A 17601-nucleotide genomic window follows, 5' to 3' on the forward strand; every position below is an offset into this window, starting at 1 on the left:
GAAGGTATTAGCTAGCACAATGACAACATTAGATTGAAAGACTTGTAAAGAGTAAAACCTTTTATTTTCAGGTAATATGACTATGTTCCCATATAATCCATGAGAATAAATGGAAAGTAAGATAATTCAATAAAGTAATAGGATATAAAGTTAAAATACAAAAGTTAATAGCTATTATATGTACAGCAACCATTAGTAGATATATGGAAGAGAAAGTACCATTTTTCAATATCAATAGAAATAAAATACTAGAAATAAACATAGCAAGAATATACAGGGCTTCCCTAGTGGCGCAGTGGTTAAGAATCTGCCTGCCAATGCAGGGAACATGGGTTCAAGCCCTGATCTGGGAAGATCCCACATGCCGCAGAGCAACTAAGCCCGTGAGCCACAACTACTGAGCCCTTGTGCCTAGAGCCCATGCTCCACAACAAGAGAAGCCACTGCAGTGAGAAGCCCGCACACCGCAATGAAGAGTAGCCCCTGCTCCTGCAGCTATAGAAAGCCCGTGGGCAGCAATGAAGATTCAGTGCAGCGAAAATAAATAAATTTTAAAAAAAAAAGAATATACAAAAGATGAGTGGGAAAAACATTAAAACAATCTTGAAGGAGCTGTCGGGGAGGAAGAAATTTTCCTCTACCTTTCTGAGTTCCTCTGGCTGACCTAAGAATTAAATTGACATGAGAGATTAACAGAAAATCAAACAAAAATTTAATAATATGTATACATGGGAGAGACCCAGGAAAACTAAGTAACTCCTCTCCTCTTCAGTTTTTTAGAAGAGTTTGAGAAAAATTGGTATTCTTCTTTCAGTATTTGTTAGATTTCACCGGTGAAGCCATCTGGTCCTCAGCTTTTCTTTGTTAGGAGGTTTTTGATTGTTGAGTCAATCTCCTTACTTATAAGTCTATTTAGATTTTCTGTTTCTTGAGTCAGTTTTGGTAGTATATTTCTAGGAATTTTTCCATTTCACCTAATTTATTTGATTTGTTTGTGAACAGTTGTTCATAGTATTCATATACTTCTTATTCGTAGTAATGTCCCACTTTCATTTCCGCTTTTAGCAATTTGAATCTTCCCTTTTTTTCTTAGTCAGTCTAGCTAAGTTTGTCAACTTTGTTGATTTTTGCAAAGAACTTGCTTAAAATTTTTTCCTATTGTTTTTCAATTCTCTATTTCATTTTGTCCACTCTGATCCTTATTATTTCCTTCCTTCTGCTAGCTTTAAGTTTAGTTTGCTCTTCTTTTTCTAGTTTTTTTTTTCAGGGCTGCAGTTAGATTATTGATATGAGGTATGGCTCTTTTTAAATGTAGGTGTTCACAACTATAAAATTTCCTTTTAACATTGCCTTTGCTGTATCTCGTAAGTTTTGCTATGTTGTATTTCCATTTCAGTTCATCTCAGGTGTTTTCTAATTTATGATTTCTTCATTGACCTATTGGTTATTTAAGACTGTGTTGTTTAGGGACTTCCCCGGCAGTCCACTGGTTAAGACTCTGCCTTCCAATGCAGGAGGCGTGGGTTTGATCCCTGGTCAGGGAACTAAGATCCCACATGCTACAGGGTGCGGCCAAAATCTGAAAGGAAAAAAAAAAAGACTGTGTTGTTTAATTTCCACATATTTGTGAATTTTCCAGTTTTCTTCCTGTTATTGATTTATAGTTTCATTTTATTCTGGTTGGAAAAGATACTTTGTGTGATTTTAATTTTTTAAAACTACTATATGGGCTTCCTTGGTGGCGCAGTGGTTGAGAATCTGCCTGCTAATGCAGGGGACACGGGTTCGAGCCCTGGTCTGGGATGATCCCACATGCTGCGGAGCAACTAGGCCCGTGAGCCACAATTACTGAGCCTGCGCGTCTGGAGCCTGTGCTCCGCAACAAGAGAGGCCGCAATAGTGAGAGGCCCGCGCACCGCGATGAAGAGTGGCCCCCACTTGCCACAACTAGAGAAAGCCCTCGCACAGAAACGAAGACCCATCACAGCCATAAATAAATAAGTAAATAAATAAATAAAAATTAAAAAAAACCCTACTATAATATTTCTGCATTAACATATAGTTCATCCTAGAAAATATTCCATGTGTCCTTGAGAATGTGTATTTTATTGTTGTTGAGTGGGATGCTCTGTGTATGCCTGTTAAGCCTAATTGATTTATAATGTTTAAGTCTTCTATTTCCTTTTTGATCTGTCTGGTTGTTTTATTATTAAAAATAGGGTACTGAAGTCTCCAGTTATTATTGTAGAACTGTTTCTTCCTTCAGTATCATCAATTTTTCTTCATATATTTTGGAGCTCTGTTGTTAGGTGTGCATATATTTATAATAGCTGCATCTTCTTACTGGATTAAACTTTTCTTCCCCCAACATATAATGTTCTCTTTTGCCTCTTGTAAACTTTTTGACTTAACATCTATTTTGTATGACAATGATATAGCCACTCCAGCTCTCTTTTGGTTACTATTTGCTTTCAATATAATTTTCCATCCTTTTACTTTCACCCTCTTTGTATTTTTTTTATCTAAAATGAATCTCTTGTAGACACCATATAGTGTTTTTAATCCAGTCTGCCAGTCACTCTCCTTTTAATAGGAGAGTATAATCAATTTATATTTAAATTCATTGTTGATGAGAAAGGATTTACTTCTGCCATTTAGCTGTTTGTTTTCTGTATGTCTTATATGGTTTTATGTTCCTCAATTTCTCCATTATCACTTTTTGTATTTAGTTGAGTTTTTAATTTTTAAAATAAATTTATTTATTTATTTATTTATTTTTGGCTGTGTTGGGTCTTCGTTGCTGCGCTCAGGCTTTCTCTAGTTGCAGCGAGCGGGGACTACTTTTTGTTGCGGTGCATGGGCTTCTCATTGCGGTAGCTTCTCTTGTTGCAGAGCACAGGCTCTAGGCATGTGGGCTTCAGTAGTTGTGGCTCACAGGCTCTAGAACACAGCCTCAGTAGTTGTGGCACAGGGACTTAGTTGCTCCACGGCATGTGGGATCTTCCCAGACCAGAGCTCAAACCCGTGTCCCCTGCATTGGCAGGCAGATTCTTAACCACTGTGCCCACCAGGGAAGCCCTAGTTGAGTTTTTTTAGTATACCATTTTGATTCCCTTCTTTTATGTATATTTTGAAGTTATTAGTGGTGACTTTAGGGATTACAATTAGCATCTTAAACTTAAGACAACCTAGTTTGAATAATACCAAATTTATTTCATTAGCATATAAGCTAGTTTCATTAGTGTGCAAACACTATGCTACTGTATATCTCTGTTCCTTCTCCCTTATATTGTTATTGTCAGAGATTACATGTTTATACATTGTGTGCCCAACAACATAAATTTGTAAAGGTTATTTTATTCATTTACCTCTTAAATCACATAGGAAAAATGTGGAGTTACAGACAAAAAAGTACAATAATACTGGCTTTGACATTTACCTATGTAGTTAATTTTACCAATGTTATTTCTTCTTATGGCTTTGACTTACTTTTTATTTCACTCTGAAGAACTCCTAACATTTCTTGTAGGGCAGATCTGTTCGGAATGAACTCCCTTAACTTTTGTTTATCTAAAAATATCTTCATTTCTCCTTCATTCTTTTTTTTTGCGGTACGTGGGCCTCTCACTGTTGTGGCCTCTTCCATTGCGGAGCACAGGCTCTGGATGCGCAGGCTTAGTGGCCATGGCTCACGGGCCCAGCCGCTCCGCGGCATGTGGGATCCTCCCGGACCGGGGCACGAACCCGCGTCCCCCGCATCGGCAGGCAGACTCTCAACCACTGCGCCACCAGGGAAGCCCTCTCCTTCATTCTTGAAGGATAGATTTGCTGCATATTGAATTCTCAGTTGATAGTTTTTTTCCTTTCAGAACTTTAAATTATGTCAGCCTGACACCTTCTGACTCCTATGGTATCTGATGAGAAATCGGGTGTTAATCTTATTGAGGATGCCTTGTTTTTGATAGTCGCTTCTCTCTTGATGCTTTCAAAATTCTCCCTTTGTCTTTTGACAGTTTGACCATAATGTGTCTCAGTGTATAGCTCCTTAAGTTTATTCTGCTTGGAGTTTGTTGAGCTTCTTGGTTGTGTAGATTTGTATTTTTCATCATATTTGAGAAGTTTTTAGCCATTACTTCTTCAAAATATTTTCTGCCCCTTTGTTTTTCTCTTCTGCTTCTGGCACTCTTATAGTACATGACTCTGCTCATTTTTATTCATTCTTTTTTCTTTGTGCTCCTGAATTCAATTAGGAATAATTGATAAGTTCAATAAGTTCAGTTGTCTTATCTTCATGTTTGCTGATCTTTTCTTCTGCTTGCTGTAATCTGATGTTGAACTCCTATAGTGAATTTTTAATTTTATTCTACTTTTCAGCTCCAGAATTTCTGTTTGGTTCCTTTGTATAATTCTGTCTCTTTAATGATATTCTCATTTTGTTCTACATTTCCCCCCTTGATTTCCTTTAGTTCTTTGTCCATGGTTTCCTTCATCTCATCAAGAATATTTATGACAGTTGATTTAACATCTTAGACTAGTAATATCATTGTCTCAGCTTCATTGGGAATGGTTTTTGCCAAATTCTTCTTCCTGTGAATTGTCCATACTTTGCTGTTTCTTACTATGTATTGTAATTTTTTTTGTTGAGACCTAGACATTCTACGTATTATAATGTGGTAACTATGTAAATCTGTTCTCTCACTTCTCAGTGATTGCTGATTTTTGCTCATTAAGGGCTGGAGTCATCTGTGTTATTTCCAAACTGTTTTTGCAAAGTGTGTATCCTTTTTGTGTGTGGTTGCAAGTTTCTGTTCTGTTATTGCGGCAGTTAGCTGGTGACCTGACGAAGATTTCCTTAAATGTCTGGATCGAAAAAAGGGACAAAAAGAGCTCTCTTTTAATATTCCAATAGATACCACCAGTGGAAGCTACTCCTACCTGTTCCAGAAACTATTGCTCCTGGAGCCAGTGGGCTGCTATCCCCACTGCTCCAGGAGGGAGGAGCTGAGGAATGGGGGATGGTAGTTGGTTCACACATGCTGTTAACTTAGGAAAGATCAACAGCCTCTCCTTTCACGCACTCTCTTGGTTGTTGTAAGTGTCTCATAAGGTTCTGTAGCTCTAAAATGGTTGATTCCAATTGCTCTTTCCATCTCAGTTTTTACTTTGGTGGAGGGACTGAATTCTAGATCTTTCTACTGCTTTATTTTGCATCAGTGATGTCTTTTGAAGTGCAAATGTTTAGGTTTAAGGTCAATGTCACATTCAAGAATTCTTTGCATAAACCATGGTGACAAAGTTTTTCTCCTGTGTTTAGCATGATTGGATGGCAAAGCTTTGGTGTGTAGGCAAGCCATATAGAGGCTTGTGGAGGAAGCATGGCTTGATGAGAACTGTCTGGGGAGTACAGGTGAGCTGTGTGGGGCTTACAGAGGGAATTGGTGCATCAGTGCTGGCAGGAAGCCTTTGGGTGCCAGTTTACATGTTAATAAGACTGCAGGAAAGCCATCTGCAGGTTGAGTTGCTGAGGCTGTAAGTTTGCTCAGGGACTTAATGTTCTGGGCACGTGACTGAGCAGAGTTCTACTGGATATCCTCATACCCAAACCACTAACCCACTCTGCATCAGCTGGAAGCCACAGGAGAGCAGAGCCCCTTTCTTCTGTGGTGTCCCTTCAGTGCCCTCTATCGAGTAAGCTTAACAGCTTCATGTTTATTTTAAAAGGAGAAATGCTCAAAGGAATTCCATGTCGTCACAGAGCATATATTGCAAGGTGAATATAGAGCTATAAGGCAATAAATTGATGAGCAGCACATAAGATATCAAATAGTGTTTAAATTAATAGGCCATCGTTTGAGGCTTGAAATTTTACTATAAATGTACCAGTCCTCAGTATAATCATTATTGAAAACCTCCAACTTAGAGATCTTATAAAATAGAGAATTGAGTCGCTATATGTGGTCTCAGAGATGAAACCTCTAGAGTATCCTAAGCAGAAATTACTCTAAATTGTCATCAGTTCACTTCCATTGCACACCCAAGAAAGTGAGAGTGTTTCTTTAATTTATTATTGATTAACCCATATTCTTTTGTAGGAGTCCATTGATACCTTTCTAAGCTTGAAGAATAGCTTTAACATTATGCATTGAAAACTTACCCGCTTCTTATCACAATGATGTACTTTTAAGAACAGATATATTTATATGATATTTTGAAAGCCTGAGTTATTTGGCCTTTCAAATACTTTGTGACTGTAACTGTATGTGAAAATTTAAAATTTTCTTAATGAATATTTATATCACAGCTTATATGAAGGCTTTATATTCAGTTGGATTCATTGTACCTTTCTGATTGGTCCATGGTGCCCTGGCATGCTGTATTGATGTATACATATTTTGAATATCATTCCTGCTTACATGTGCAATAGATACTTAATTTGGTTGGTAAGGAAATGGAGATAATAGGTAAAATCCTTGATCCTTGTGCAGATTCTTTTTTTTTTTTTTAGATTTTCAGTGAGATAGTTTCTTACTAGGTTACATATTGACTCTTTTGCAGTAAGCTTTTCTTGTGCATACCTGTCCTAGGAAAATCAATTTGCATATATATATATTATAGGAATAGAGGCTCAGTAGATACCCTTTTATTTCAAGCAATAACAAATTATTGCTGAGAATAATTAAATAGTATTTTCCCCAAAGATTGTATTACTTAATCCTTTACCTGTTTTATATAAGTTCTCTTGGCTTTTATTGTCAAGTATGTGTATAGTCAATTCTAGTACACTTTGTAGCTAACTCAAAGCAAATATTTACATTTAATTTACAGCTGTCATTTTTCTCCCAATTTGTTTATCTCTCTAATATCTCTGTTGATGATTCTTCTAATATTTCTTTATAAGCCAGGTAGTCTTAAGTGAGTCTTGTTAATCTAATAGTCAGTAGTATAAGTAGTAGAAATAATTTTATTTAAAAGTATTTTTTATTTGTCTTGAGGATAAGCGTACTTTAAAAATTATTATTAAGTAGTTCCCTGGTTACCAGAAACACAATTCATGTAACTTTTCTGTGTTTCAGAAACCTTTTTCCGAAAAGGACAAAAGAACTCAAGTCAGTTGTACATAGTGCTCCTGGTTGGAAATTATTTGGTAAAGTCCCTCCCAGAGAGAATCTTCAGAAAACTTCCAAAATCATTCAGCAGGTAAGTACTAATGTAGCCGTGTGGTTTGTCTTGCTTTTCAGATATTCTTTTCTAGATAATTAACTATATTCTACTTTCATTCCTTTTTTTTTTAACATGTAAAATTTTCAGACTATAGATATTTGTAGTAACTTTAACTTTTTTTTAAAGCATGACATATTTTCAGTTATCTTTTATGGTTGTGAAAATTCTTTACAGTCATAGAACATTGATTTTGTTTCCTAGTTATTCCTTGGATAGCTTTTTTTTTTCCTTAGCAAACCATTGTCACCACAGACTTTGACTTCTAGCTGAACATGGTAGCATTTGCCAGCGGCACAGATTTTATGGATAATGGGTAGTTGTGAACTGATAAAGCAGCATAAAGTGAAAACTGAGTAGATTTTGAGGTCGAACTCTTTCCTTGGTCACTTTTCTGGTTTTCTGTCTTAACCAAGGACTTTGTGAGACGGGTGGGTGTATAGTCTGTTTCTAGTAATTTAGGAGCCAGTTCTTCTGTTATCTGTTTTAATATCCATATTCTTGAGTTCTTAAGAATTTCAGATCTTGTTTGACTCCTGAGCTTGTGCTTCTCAGTACTAGGAGATAAGTGAGACTGGAATGCAGTGAGACTGTATCAATTTGTAGCATTTTTAATTTTAGAGAAGCTGTTTCTCAGGAGATATAATAATAAATTTCCTATTTCTCTCCTTCCAGTTGTAATTTATCAAATTTAGCACATCCAGCATTTATAAAAATAATCACATTAAAGCAATAATCATCATTCAAATTGGAAAAAATACCTTCCTTTAAGTATTTAATGGTGTTCTTTTTATTGCTCAAAAGAAAAACTGGTTTCCCAAGTAAATGAGAACATAATTTTTTTTTTTTTTTTTTTTTTTTTTATTTTTAATTTGTGGTACACGGGCCTCTCACTGCTGTGGCCTCTCCCGCTGTGGAGCACAGGCTCCGGACACGCAGGCTCAGCGGCCATGGCTCATGGGCCCAGCCGCTCCGCGGCATGTGGGATCTTCCCAGACCAGGGCACGAACCCGTGTCCTCCTCATCAGCAGGCAGACTCTCAACCACTGCGCCACCAGGGAAGCCCGAGAACATAATTTTTAGATCTTAAAAAGCATTTGTTATAGTTAATTTTATTTACAAGTAATTAAAATAGTGACCAGTTTATATGTTGCTGAGACTTAAAACTGTAGTGCTGTGATTCCCAAGCTGTGTGCCTAGGGCACCCCATGTGCTACAGCCAACACAGGGGGGAACCATGGCAAACTCGGTGATGCTACACATCTTCTGGATATAGTGCAGACTGATAGCTTGAGGAAGTACACAATTTCAACATTAAATGGTAATATATTATTTTCTGTGGCATCGTATCCTTTTGAATCTGTTTTTTCGTAGTTTGCTATGATAAAAATCAGATACTGTGCAAAAATCAGTGTGGAACAGGAAATGAAGGTGATGGTGTCCAATCTGATTTCAAGGTTTGTGAAATTGTACAGTGCACAAAAGGCACACATGCCCAATTAGTAATTAATTGTGGTTATTTAAGAATGCAATAAAATGTTTTTCTTTTAATTTATGTGTACTATTTTTTCAAGTGGTTACTAAGTGCTAGGACATAAACCTTTACTTAATTGTTGGACATAACTACTTATTAAACAGAATGTTTAAGGATTTCTGTTGGTTTAGGGGGCACCAAGAAAAAATTACTGAGACACTAAGGTTACTGTTAATCCAAGAAAGTTTGGGAATCTTTGCTATCTGGATATCTTAAATTTTAACTCTTTTCTCGTGAAGTCTTTCAGAAGACCAAGTTTGCCCCCTAGAGGCAAAAACAGTGGTCTTGCTATTGAAGGTTTGTTTTCTTGACTTTATGATAGTTTACCTGAAATATGCTTGTGCATATACTTTAATATCTTTATGTAAACTAACATTCTGTGATATTTTCTTACCATAGATCTCTAAATAAATTACTAGTGGATAATTATCTGTTTACCAATATGTCTGTGCCTTTAATCTGCTGTTTTCATTTTGGAAAACCAAGGCCTCACCTCCTCTCTCCTTTTTATATATATGTTGTTTGAAAATTTGATTAGTGGTCAGGAAAAAACAACTCTTGTTTTCATATGGGAAGAAGGAGTGAGTTGAAATGCAGTTTCTATCCTCTGTCCCTTTTCTGACCTTTTACACGTGATGATTTCTCCCAGCTGCTTCTTTTAATTTTTGAGTTTTCCATTTGTGTGTAGGTGCTAATGTGTATTTTGGTGCCTTCTTCATGGTTCTGTTTGTTTTTGGGGGGCTGTGATGGATAGCGAAGTCATTGTTCCTCTGACCGTTTTCCACGTTCAAAACTATGTATCTCTTTCACCATGTGATGGACTATGTTTCTGCCTCTCCTTTTCTGCTTTCTCTTTCCCTACTGTTTGTGTCCTCTGCTCCACATTGGTCTCACTTTGCTGTTCTCTTCACTGCAATTGTCATTTTAAAAGTGGGCATGATTTTCTTTTATTGGTAATGGTAAAGTTAGAACTTTCTGTCTCTGTTCCCACTTGAAAACATTTTTTTACAGCCCTGATTTCTAAACTCTGTAAAATATTACCAATATAAAACTACATTTGAGATCCTTGACCATCTATCTACTCCTTTCAAATGTGTGTTATATGTTTGGAATGAGAAATTTAAAATGATGTTAAGAGTAAAGCCGTGAAGAGTGTTAAGACACATCTGTCATGTTTTAGGATAAGGTCTTAAGCTATTAAGGTTATAGAAAATGAAGATAGCTAGTATTCCAGTGTAAAACTGCCTGAAACAGTGAGGCAGTGCTAGAAGTACTAAGGAAAAAATAGACTCCTTTGACCTTCCTAAAGATGCCTCACTTGCTTATTGAATGGCAAAACAGTAAAATTTGTTAGAATATTACAGTAGTAGTAGTATTTTATAGGATAATTATTTTATTAAGCAAATATTCAGAAAGGAGTTGCCATATTCTTAAGGATGAGTATATGTGTGGGGGCCAGAATTTTTTTCTAGTAGAAAGACATCTATAAGATTATAAACCAAACTATAAAGTAGTGTTTGACTTACCATCTTTTTCCTCTATTGTTAATTGCACAAATAACACGATTATGTTCTCTATAAAATATAAAACATTATAGGGCGATATGTCTCATTTTACCTTCCCTTCATATTTTTAGGCCTTTTAAAATTCAATTTTTGTATGGAAAACACAGTTATTTTCATGTATGTATATTTTTACATATATGGTGTTATTTTTTTCCACAAACAAAATATTACTATATATAAATTTTTTTTGCCTTTATGTGTTTTGTACCTGTAGATTTTCCAGAGATATATGAAGTTCAAAAGTGAAAGATACTTGTAGGTTAAATATTTTTTAAAGTTTTATTCTTATAAATTTTATTAAAGGTCTGATCAGTTTTAGTGCTTTCCATGTTAACAGTAAAGAAACATAAAAATCATTTTAGGGTAATAACAAAGTCAGACCGACTCAAGTTTGGCATTTAACTTGAAGTCAATTCCCAAATCACATGAATATTCATAATATTATTTTATGAGGATTATCACATGTGTTCTCTTGCAGGTGTGAAATTCCTGCTTGTGGCCATTTGAACCAGTTGGTGAGCCATGTTAAAAATTGCATCTATTAATTATAAATAGTATTTCAGTTATATTGTAGTTCAATTGACCTAAGTTTTTGGTTTTTCTAAATTAATAGGCTGAAGTTGGAATACAGCTACATAGTTTGTCTTATGACCTCCAAACTGCAAGGGAGAATTATTTCAAATGCGCCATGTTATGTATAATTGTAACATGATTGCATACTAGATTGAGTATACTCTATGTCAAACTGACAGTCTTTCAGTAGAAAGTGATTTTTTTGTTTGGTACTCCTTTTATATTGGCATCTTTTTCATTATGAGGAAATTAGATTGGAGTACTTAGATGATATTTCTTGTTTTTCATCACATGTCTTTCTGAGTGGTGTTTTAGTTGCGTGGTTGAATCACTTTCAGATATCTTTTGGCAGGCAAGGAAAAAAGTTTTAAGGCACTAACTGATTTCTTAATCTGAGCATTTCAAATTGTCTAAAAGTAGGATAGGTCACGCTGCTCAATTAAGCCTTTGATTTTGAAATTGTTAACTTCAGGAACAATAGCACTGTGGAAAGGACTAGAATACACGTGCTTTGTGAGCAGTAAATATATAACACTTTGCAAGTGTAGAGCTTAATTTTCTGGTTACTAACTTTATTGGTGTATGTTGCATTAAGATACTTGAAAACAGTTTGTTGGTTTTAGTTATGCTTAAATATGGATACCTTTGGTGTAAAATTTGAGTGAGCACTGCAATAAATGAACTACTTCCTTCATTGTTAAATAGTGGAGGGGCTGGACTATGTTCAGAATTTTTGATAAGTCCTTAAAACTGTTAACACACTTGCATGTTTTTTCACCTTTATTTACTTAATGTATTGTCACCTTGAAAAGGTAGTGAATAATTACCTTTCTAGCCGCATGTGTGTTCCTTATTTATAGTTAATGATAAATTATTATGTCTTTCTATGTATGAATAAATTTATTTCATAAATGTTCATTTGTGTGGTCTGGAGATTGAGAGAGGAATTTATAACAGCTCTGGGCCTGTGCTTCGGGGAGAGGGGAGAAGTATGAGCCTTAAAAAAGAAGGTTAAATCAGGTAAAGAAAACGAAAAGAATAAAGCACTAACCCCTTTAGGAAGAGTGTTCTCACTGCCCACTGAAACTCAAAAGTTGAGTCACTCTGTATACACATCAGGCTATTTTGGCTTTTACATTGTCTTTAAAAGAGAAGCTCCTATTCTATTCTTTCTTCTCCCCAGACCCCATATTTTACTTCAAGAAGCTGTTCAAAGACTCCTGCCACCCTCCGTTTGAACCGATAGACTGATCTTTTCTCACATTCCCTCCTAGTACACCTTCTTTCTGGTGAATCCCTTTAGACAGAGCCCAAGGCATCAGAATGTGGTAGGATACCATTCTGTGACCAACTTACTCTGTGACCTTGTGTTAGCAAGCTCTAAACCTTTTCTCTAGTAGAACTTGAAGGACAAAATTCTTTAATTGATCCTAGATTCTTCTCGAAGATTGTCTGGCTTTCATTTCAATGAATGTGTAATTTATTCAACATACATTGACTGTGTATAATACCATAAGCATGGTTCAGGTTCTTGGGAAATAGATAAATATAAGTCCTAGCTTTTCAGTTATTCTAGTATAACTGTAGGAAGGAGGGGAAAGGTTCATATATAGTTTTAATATAGTGTAGTGAGTGCTGTAATACAGTTGTGAACCAAAGTACGAGAGTATAGATGAAAGAGTGATTAATTCTGCTCAGGGTGACATGCAGTTTCTGTGTTATGAAGTATACTAGTAGGAGTTCACCAGGTAGACAAGATGGGGAAAGCCATTCCAGATAGAGAAAATTGAATGAACAAGCAGGAATGCACCAGACTTGTTTAGCTCAATTTTAGGTCAGTATTTCAGGGAAGTAGGGTAGATGGTGAAGGTCATTAGCCACAAGGTTAGAAAGTTGGGTTTTAACCAAAATACTTTTAAATAAGGCACTGAGACATCAAATTCATATACTGGAAAAATTCTGGAGGCATTGTAGAAGTTAAATTAGAAAAGAGTGGGTTTGCAAACAAGGACATTAAGATTTATTGTAGTAGTCTATGATTCTGGTTCTCAAACATAGTGGATTATGTAGGGAATATGTTAAAAATACAGATCCCTCAGCTCTTTACTTTGAGTTCTTAATGTCAGTTTTGTGTTTTTCAATTCTTGTGTTTCTGGTTGTTTCTTTTTCAAATCTGCTATATCACTTTTTGCAGTTTACAGTTCCCTGCTGAAATGTCAAGCTTGGCCTTTATCTCCTTAAACATAGTAAGTATAGTTTTTATAGCCTGTGTCTGATAATTCCAATGTCTGGAAATTCTATAGGTCTGTTTATATTGAATATTGATTCTGCTAGTTTTTGTTAGCAGATGCTCTTTTATCTCTGTGTGTGCCTGGTTACCTTTGCTTGGGTGCTGGATGTAATATTTGAAACATCATATGTAGAAAACAATTTGAAGTACATATTGGTTACTTCCAAGTTTTATCAACAGTGAGTAAAGCTGCTATAAACATCTGTGTGTAAGTATTTTTGTGGGTGTAAATTTTCATTTCTTTTGGGTAAATCCCAAGGAGGCTGGTTGCTGAATCATATGGTATTTTAATTTTGTAAGAAACAGCCAAACTGTCTTCCAAAGTGACTGTACCATTTTACATTCCCACCAGCAATGAATGAGCATTCCTGTTGTTCCACATCTTCACCAGTATTTGGTGCTGTCAGTGTTTCGAATTTTGACCATTCTAATAGGTGTGTAGTCGTGTCTGATTGTTTTAATTTGCAATTCTGAATGAACATGAATTAGAACATATTTTCATATGTTTACTTCTCATCTGTATATCTTATTTACTGAGGTGTCTTTTCTGATCTTTTGCCATTTTTAATTGGATCGTTCATTTTCTTATAATAATAAAAACAGAACTCAATAGAGTTTTAAGAGTTCTTTGTATATTTAGTATAACAGTCCTTTATCAGATGTATCTTTTGTAAGTATTTCCTCCCAGTCCATATCTAGTCTTCTCATTCTCTTGACAGTGTCTTTCACAGAGTAGAGGTTTTTAATTTTTATCAAGCCCTGCTTCTCAATTATTTCTTTCATGGATTGTGCCTTTGGTGTTGTATCTAAATAAATTCATCACCATACCAAAAGTAATCTAGGTTTTCTCCTGTCTTCTATAGTTTTATAGTTTTTTGTTTTACATTTAGGTCTATAATCCATTTTGAGTTAATATCTGTGAAGAGTGTAAGTTCTTTGTCTAGATCCATTTTTTTGCATGTGGATGTCCACTTGCTCCACGCCATTTGTTGAAAAGACTACCTTTGCTCCATTTTATTGCCTCTGCTCCTTTGTCAAAGATCAGTTGACTGTGTTTATGTGGAACTGTTTCTGGGCTGTCTGTTCTGTTCCACTGACTTATTTGTCTAGTTTTTTGTCAACACTGCCCTCTATTTATTACTGTAGCTTTATAGTAAGTCTTGAAGTCGGGTAGTGTCAGTCCTCCAACTTTATTCTTCTTCTTCAATACTGAGTTTGCTATTCTGGGTCTTTTGCCTCTACATATAAACTTTAGAATCACTTTGTCAATATCCACGAAGTTACTTGCTGGGATTTTGATTGGGATTGTGTTAAATTTGTAGATCAAGTTTGGAAGAACTGACATCTTGGTAATACTGACTCTTCCTATCCATGAACATGGACTGTCTCTTCCTTTAGTTAGTTCTTCTTTGGTATCTTTTATCCGAGTTTCATAATTTTCCTAATGTAGATATTGTATATATTTTGTCAGACTTGTATCTAAGTATTTCATTTTGGGGGATGCTAATGGAAATATTTATGTGTTTTAAATTTAAAATTCCATTTATTTATAGCTGGTATATAGGAAAGCAATTGACTTTCCTAATATCCTGCAACCTTGCTGTAATTGCTTATTAGTTACAGGAATTTTTTTGACTGTTCTTTCAGATTTTCTACACAGACAAGTCATGGCATCTGAAAACAAAAACAGTTTTATTGTTTTCTTTTCCAATCAGTATACCTTGTGTTTCCTTGTCTTGTTGCATTAGCTAGGACTTCCCATACAATGTTGACAAGCAGTGGTGGGAGGGAACATCCTTGTCTTGTTCCTGATCTTAGAAAATTTAGAGTTTCTCACCATTAGATATAATATTAGCTATAGGTTTTTTGTAGATGTTCTTTATCAAGTTGAGAAGTACCCCTATATTCCTTCTTTAATGAGGGTTTTTGTCATGAATGAGTTGAATTTTGTCAAATGCTTTTTCTGTATTGATATGGTCTTGTGATTTTTCTTTCTTAGCTTATTGATGTGATGGATTACATTAATTGATTGTCAAATGTTGAGCCAGCCTTGCATACATGGGATAAATCCCACTTGGTCATGGTTTGTAATCCTTTTTATACATTATGTGATTTGATTTGCAAATATTTCATTGAGGATGTTTGCAGCTATGTTTCTGAGAGGTATTGTTCTGTAGTTTTCTTTTAATGTCTTTGCCTGTTTTAATATTAGGGCAGGGCTTCCCTGGTGGCGCAGTGGTTGAGAGTCTGCCTGCCGATGCAGGGGACACAGGTTCGTGCCCCGGCCCGGGAAGATGACACATGCCGCGGAGCGGCTGGGCCCGTGAGCCATGGCCTCTGAGCCTGCACGTCCGGAGCCGGTGCTCCGCAACGGGAGAGGCCACAACAGTGAGAGGCCCGCGTACCACAAAAAAAAAAAAAAAAAAAAAAAAAATTAGGGCAATGCTGGCTTCATTGATTAAATTAGGAAGTATTCCTCTGCTTCTGTCTTCTGGAAGAGATCATAGGGAATTGGTATAATTTCTTCCTTAAATGTTTCTTAAAATTCGCTGGTGAAGCCATCTGAGCCAAACTGCTTTCTCTTTTGGAAGGTAATTAATCATCAACACAATTCCTTTCCTCCTTCTTTCTTTCCCTTCTTCCTTCCCTCCTTCTCTCCCTCCCTTTCTCCTTTCTTCCTTTCATTTTTTCCAGCTTTATTGGGGGTATAATTGTTGATTCAATTTTTTAAATAGATAACAGGACTGTTCAGATTGTCTCTTTCTTCTGTGAGTTTTAACAGATTGTGTCTTTAAGAAATTTATCCATTTCATCTAAGTTATCAAATTTATGGGCATCTGATTGTTCATAATATTACTTTAACATACATTGGGTCTGTAGTGAGGTCCCCTCTTTCATTTATGATATTTGTAGTTTGTGTCTGCTTTCCCTCTCCCTCTCTCCTTCCCTTCCTCCCTCCATCCTAGAGTTTGTAATATGCATTTACAGCTAATCTAAGCCCACTTTAAAATAACATTTACCACTTCATGTGTAGTGCAAGTACTTTATAATAACAAAATATTCCTAATTCCTTCCTTCCATCCCTTGTGTCTTTGCTGTCATTCATTTCACTTATACATGAGCATGCTCTCTCTCTCTCACACACACACACACACACAAACATAGGTAACTGAATATATCGTTATTATTTTGAACAAACTGTTATCTGTTGGATCAGTTAAGAATAATAAAAATAAAATTTTTATTTTACCTTCATGTGTTTCTTTCTGATGCTGTTTCTTTCTAGATGTAGATAAAAGTTTGTGATGTGTCATTTTCCCTCTCTCTGAAGAGCTTCTTTTAATAGATCTTGCAAGGCAGATCTATTGGCAACAAATTCTCTCAATTTTTTGTTTGTTTGGAAAAGTCTTTTTTTCTTCTTTTTTTTTGGAGAACAATTTCATAGGGTACAGAATTTGAGGGTTTTGCATTTTTTCTCTCAACACTTTAAATATTTCTCTGTACTCTATCCTTGCTTGTATGGTTTCTGAGAAGTTGAATGTAATTGTTATCTTTGCTTTTGTATAGGGAAGGAATTTTTTTCACCTCTGGCTTCTTTCAAGATTTTTTTTTCAATCTTTGATTTTCTGCAGTTTAAATATGTTATGCCTACGTATAGTTATTTAGGCATGTTTCCTGCCAAATTTTGTGTTCTGAACTTCATGATCTGTGGTTTAGTGTTGACATTAATGTATAAAAATTCCTGGTTATCATTCCTTCAAATATGCTTCTACTCCATTTTCTCTCTAGTTGCTCGCTGCAACTAGAGAAAGCCCACACGCAGCAATGAAGACCCAACGCAGCCAAAAATAAATAAAATTAAATCTTTTTAAAAAAAAATTCCTTTTCCCCTCCTACTGCTGGAAGCACAAGGAGATTTTTCTCTGACATGCACTGTGAGTACCTGATAGAGTTCCTGGAGGTAAAACTTGCAAAAGTATGTGGGTCTGGGATCTCTTGGAGTCTTAGCACTCAGACCTGTTGACATTGAGCCTCTAGCAATTTGTCAATTACAGTTCAGGTTTTCCTACCCTGGCATTGATTCCCACAGAGGTTTCTTCATAGGTTTCTGCTCTGGTAATTTGTGCTTCTCTACATCCACCTGTCTATTTCTCTAATTTGGGGGCAGCAGTTTGCCCTGTGACCTCATTTCTCTGAGGAATCTAAGAAGAGTTGTTGATTTTTTTAGTTTGTTCAGCTTTTTACTTATTGGAATGGGTTGGCAACTTTTAAGCTTCTTACGTGCTGGAGCAGAAAACAGAAGTTGAAATGCTAATGCTTTGTTAAGGATTTTTGCTTCCATTTTCATTTGAGATATTGGTCTGTAATTTTCTTTTAATATCTTTGTCTGATTTTGGTATTGGAATAATGCTGAAATCATT

The 17601-nt window shown here is 35.7% G+C and overlaps 1 protein-coding gene across 1 annotated transcript in view; it reads left to right on the forward strand.

The window, feature by feature from the left end:
- Positions 1-17601, forward strand: part of TBC1D12 (TBC1 domain family member 12) — a gene marked incomplete at its 3' end in the record, with an annotated part of 94817 nt that overhangs the window by 34591 nt on the left and 42625 nt on the right. Inside the window, exon 2 of the mRNA XM_079705189.1 lies at positions 7074-7197. Within this exon, the coding sequence (XP_079561315.1) occupies positions 7074-7197 (124 nt within the window). The remainder of the gene's footprint in view (positions 1-7073; positions 7198-17601) is intronic.

Source organism: Hyperoodon ampullatus, assembly GCF_949752795.1.
Source record: "Hyperoodon ampullatus genome assembly, chromosome: 1".
In the NCBI taxonomy this organism is placed as follows: domain Eukaryota; kingdom Metazoa; phylum Chordata; class Mammalia; order Artiodactyla; family Ziphiidae; genus Hyperoodon; species Hyperoodon ampullatus.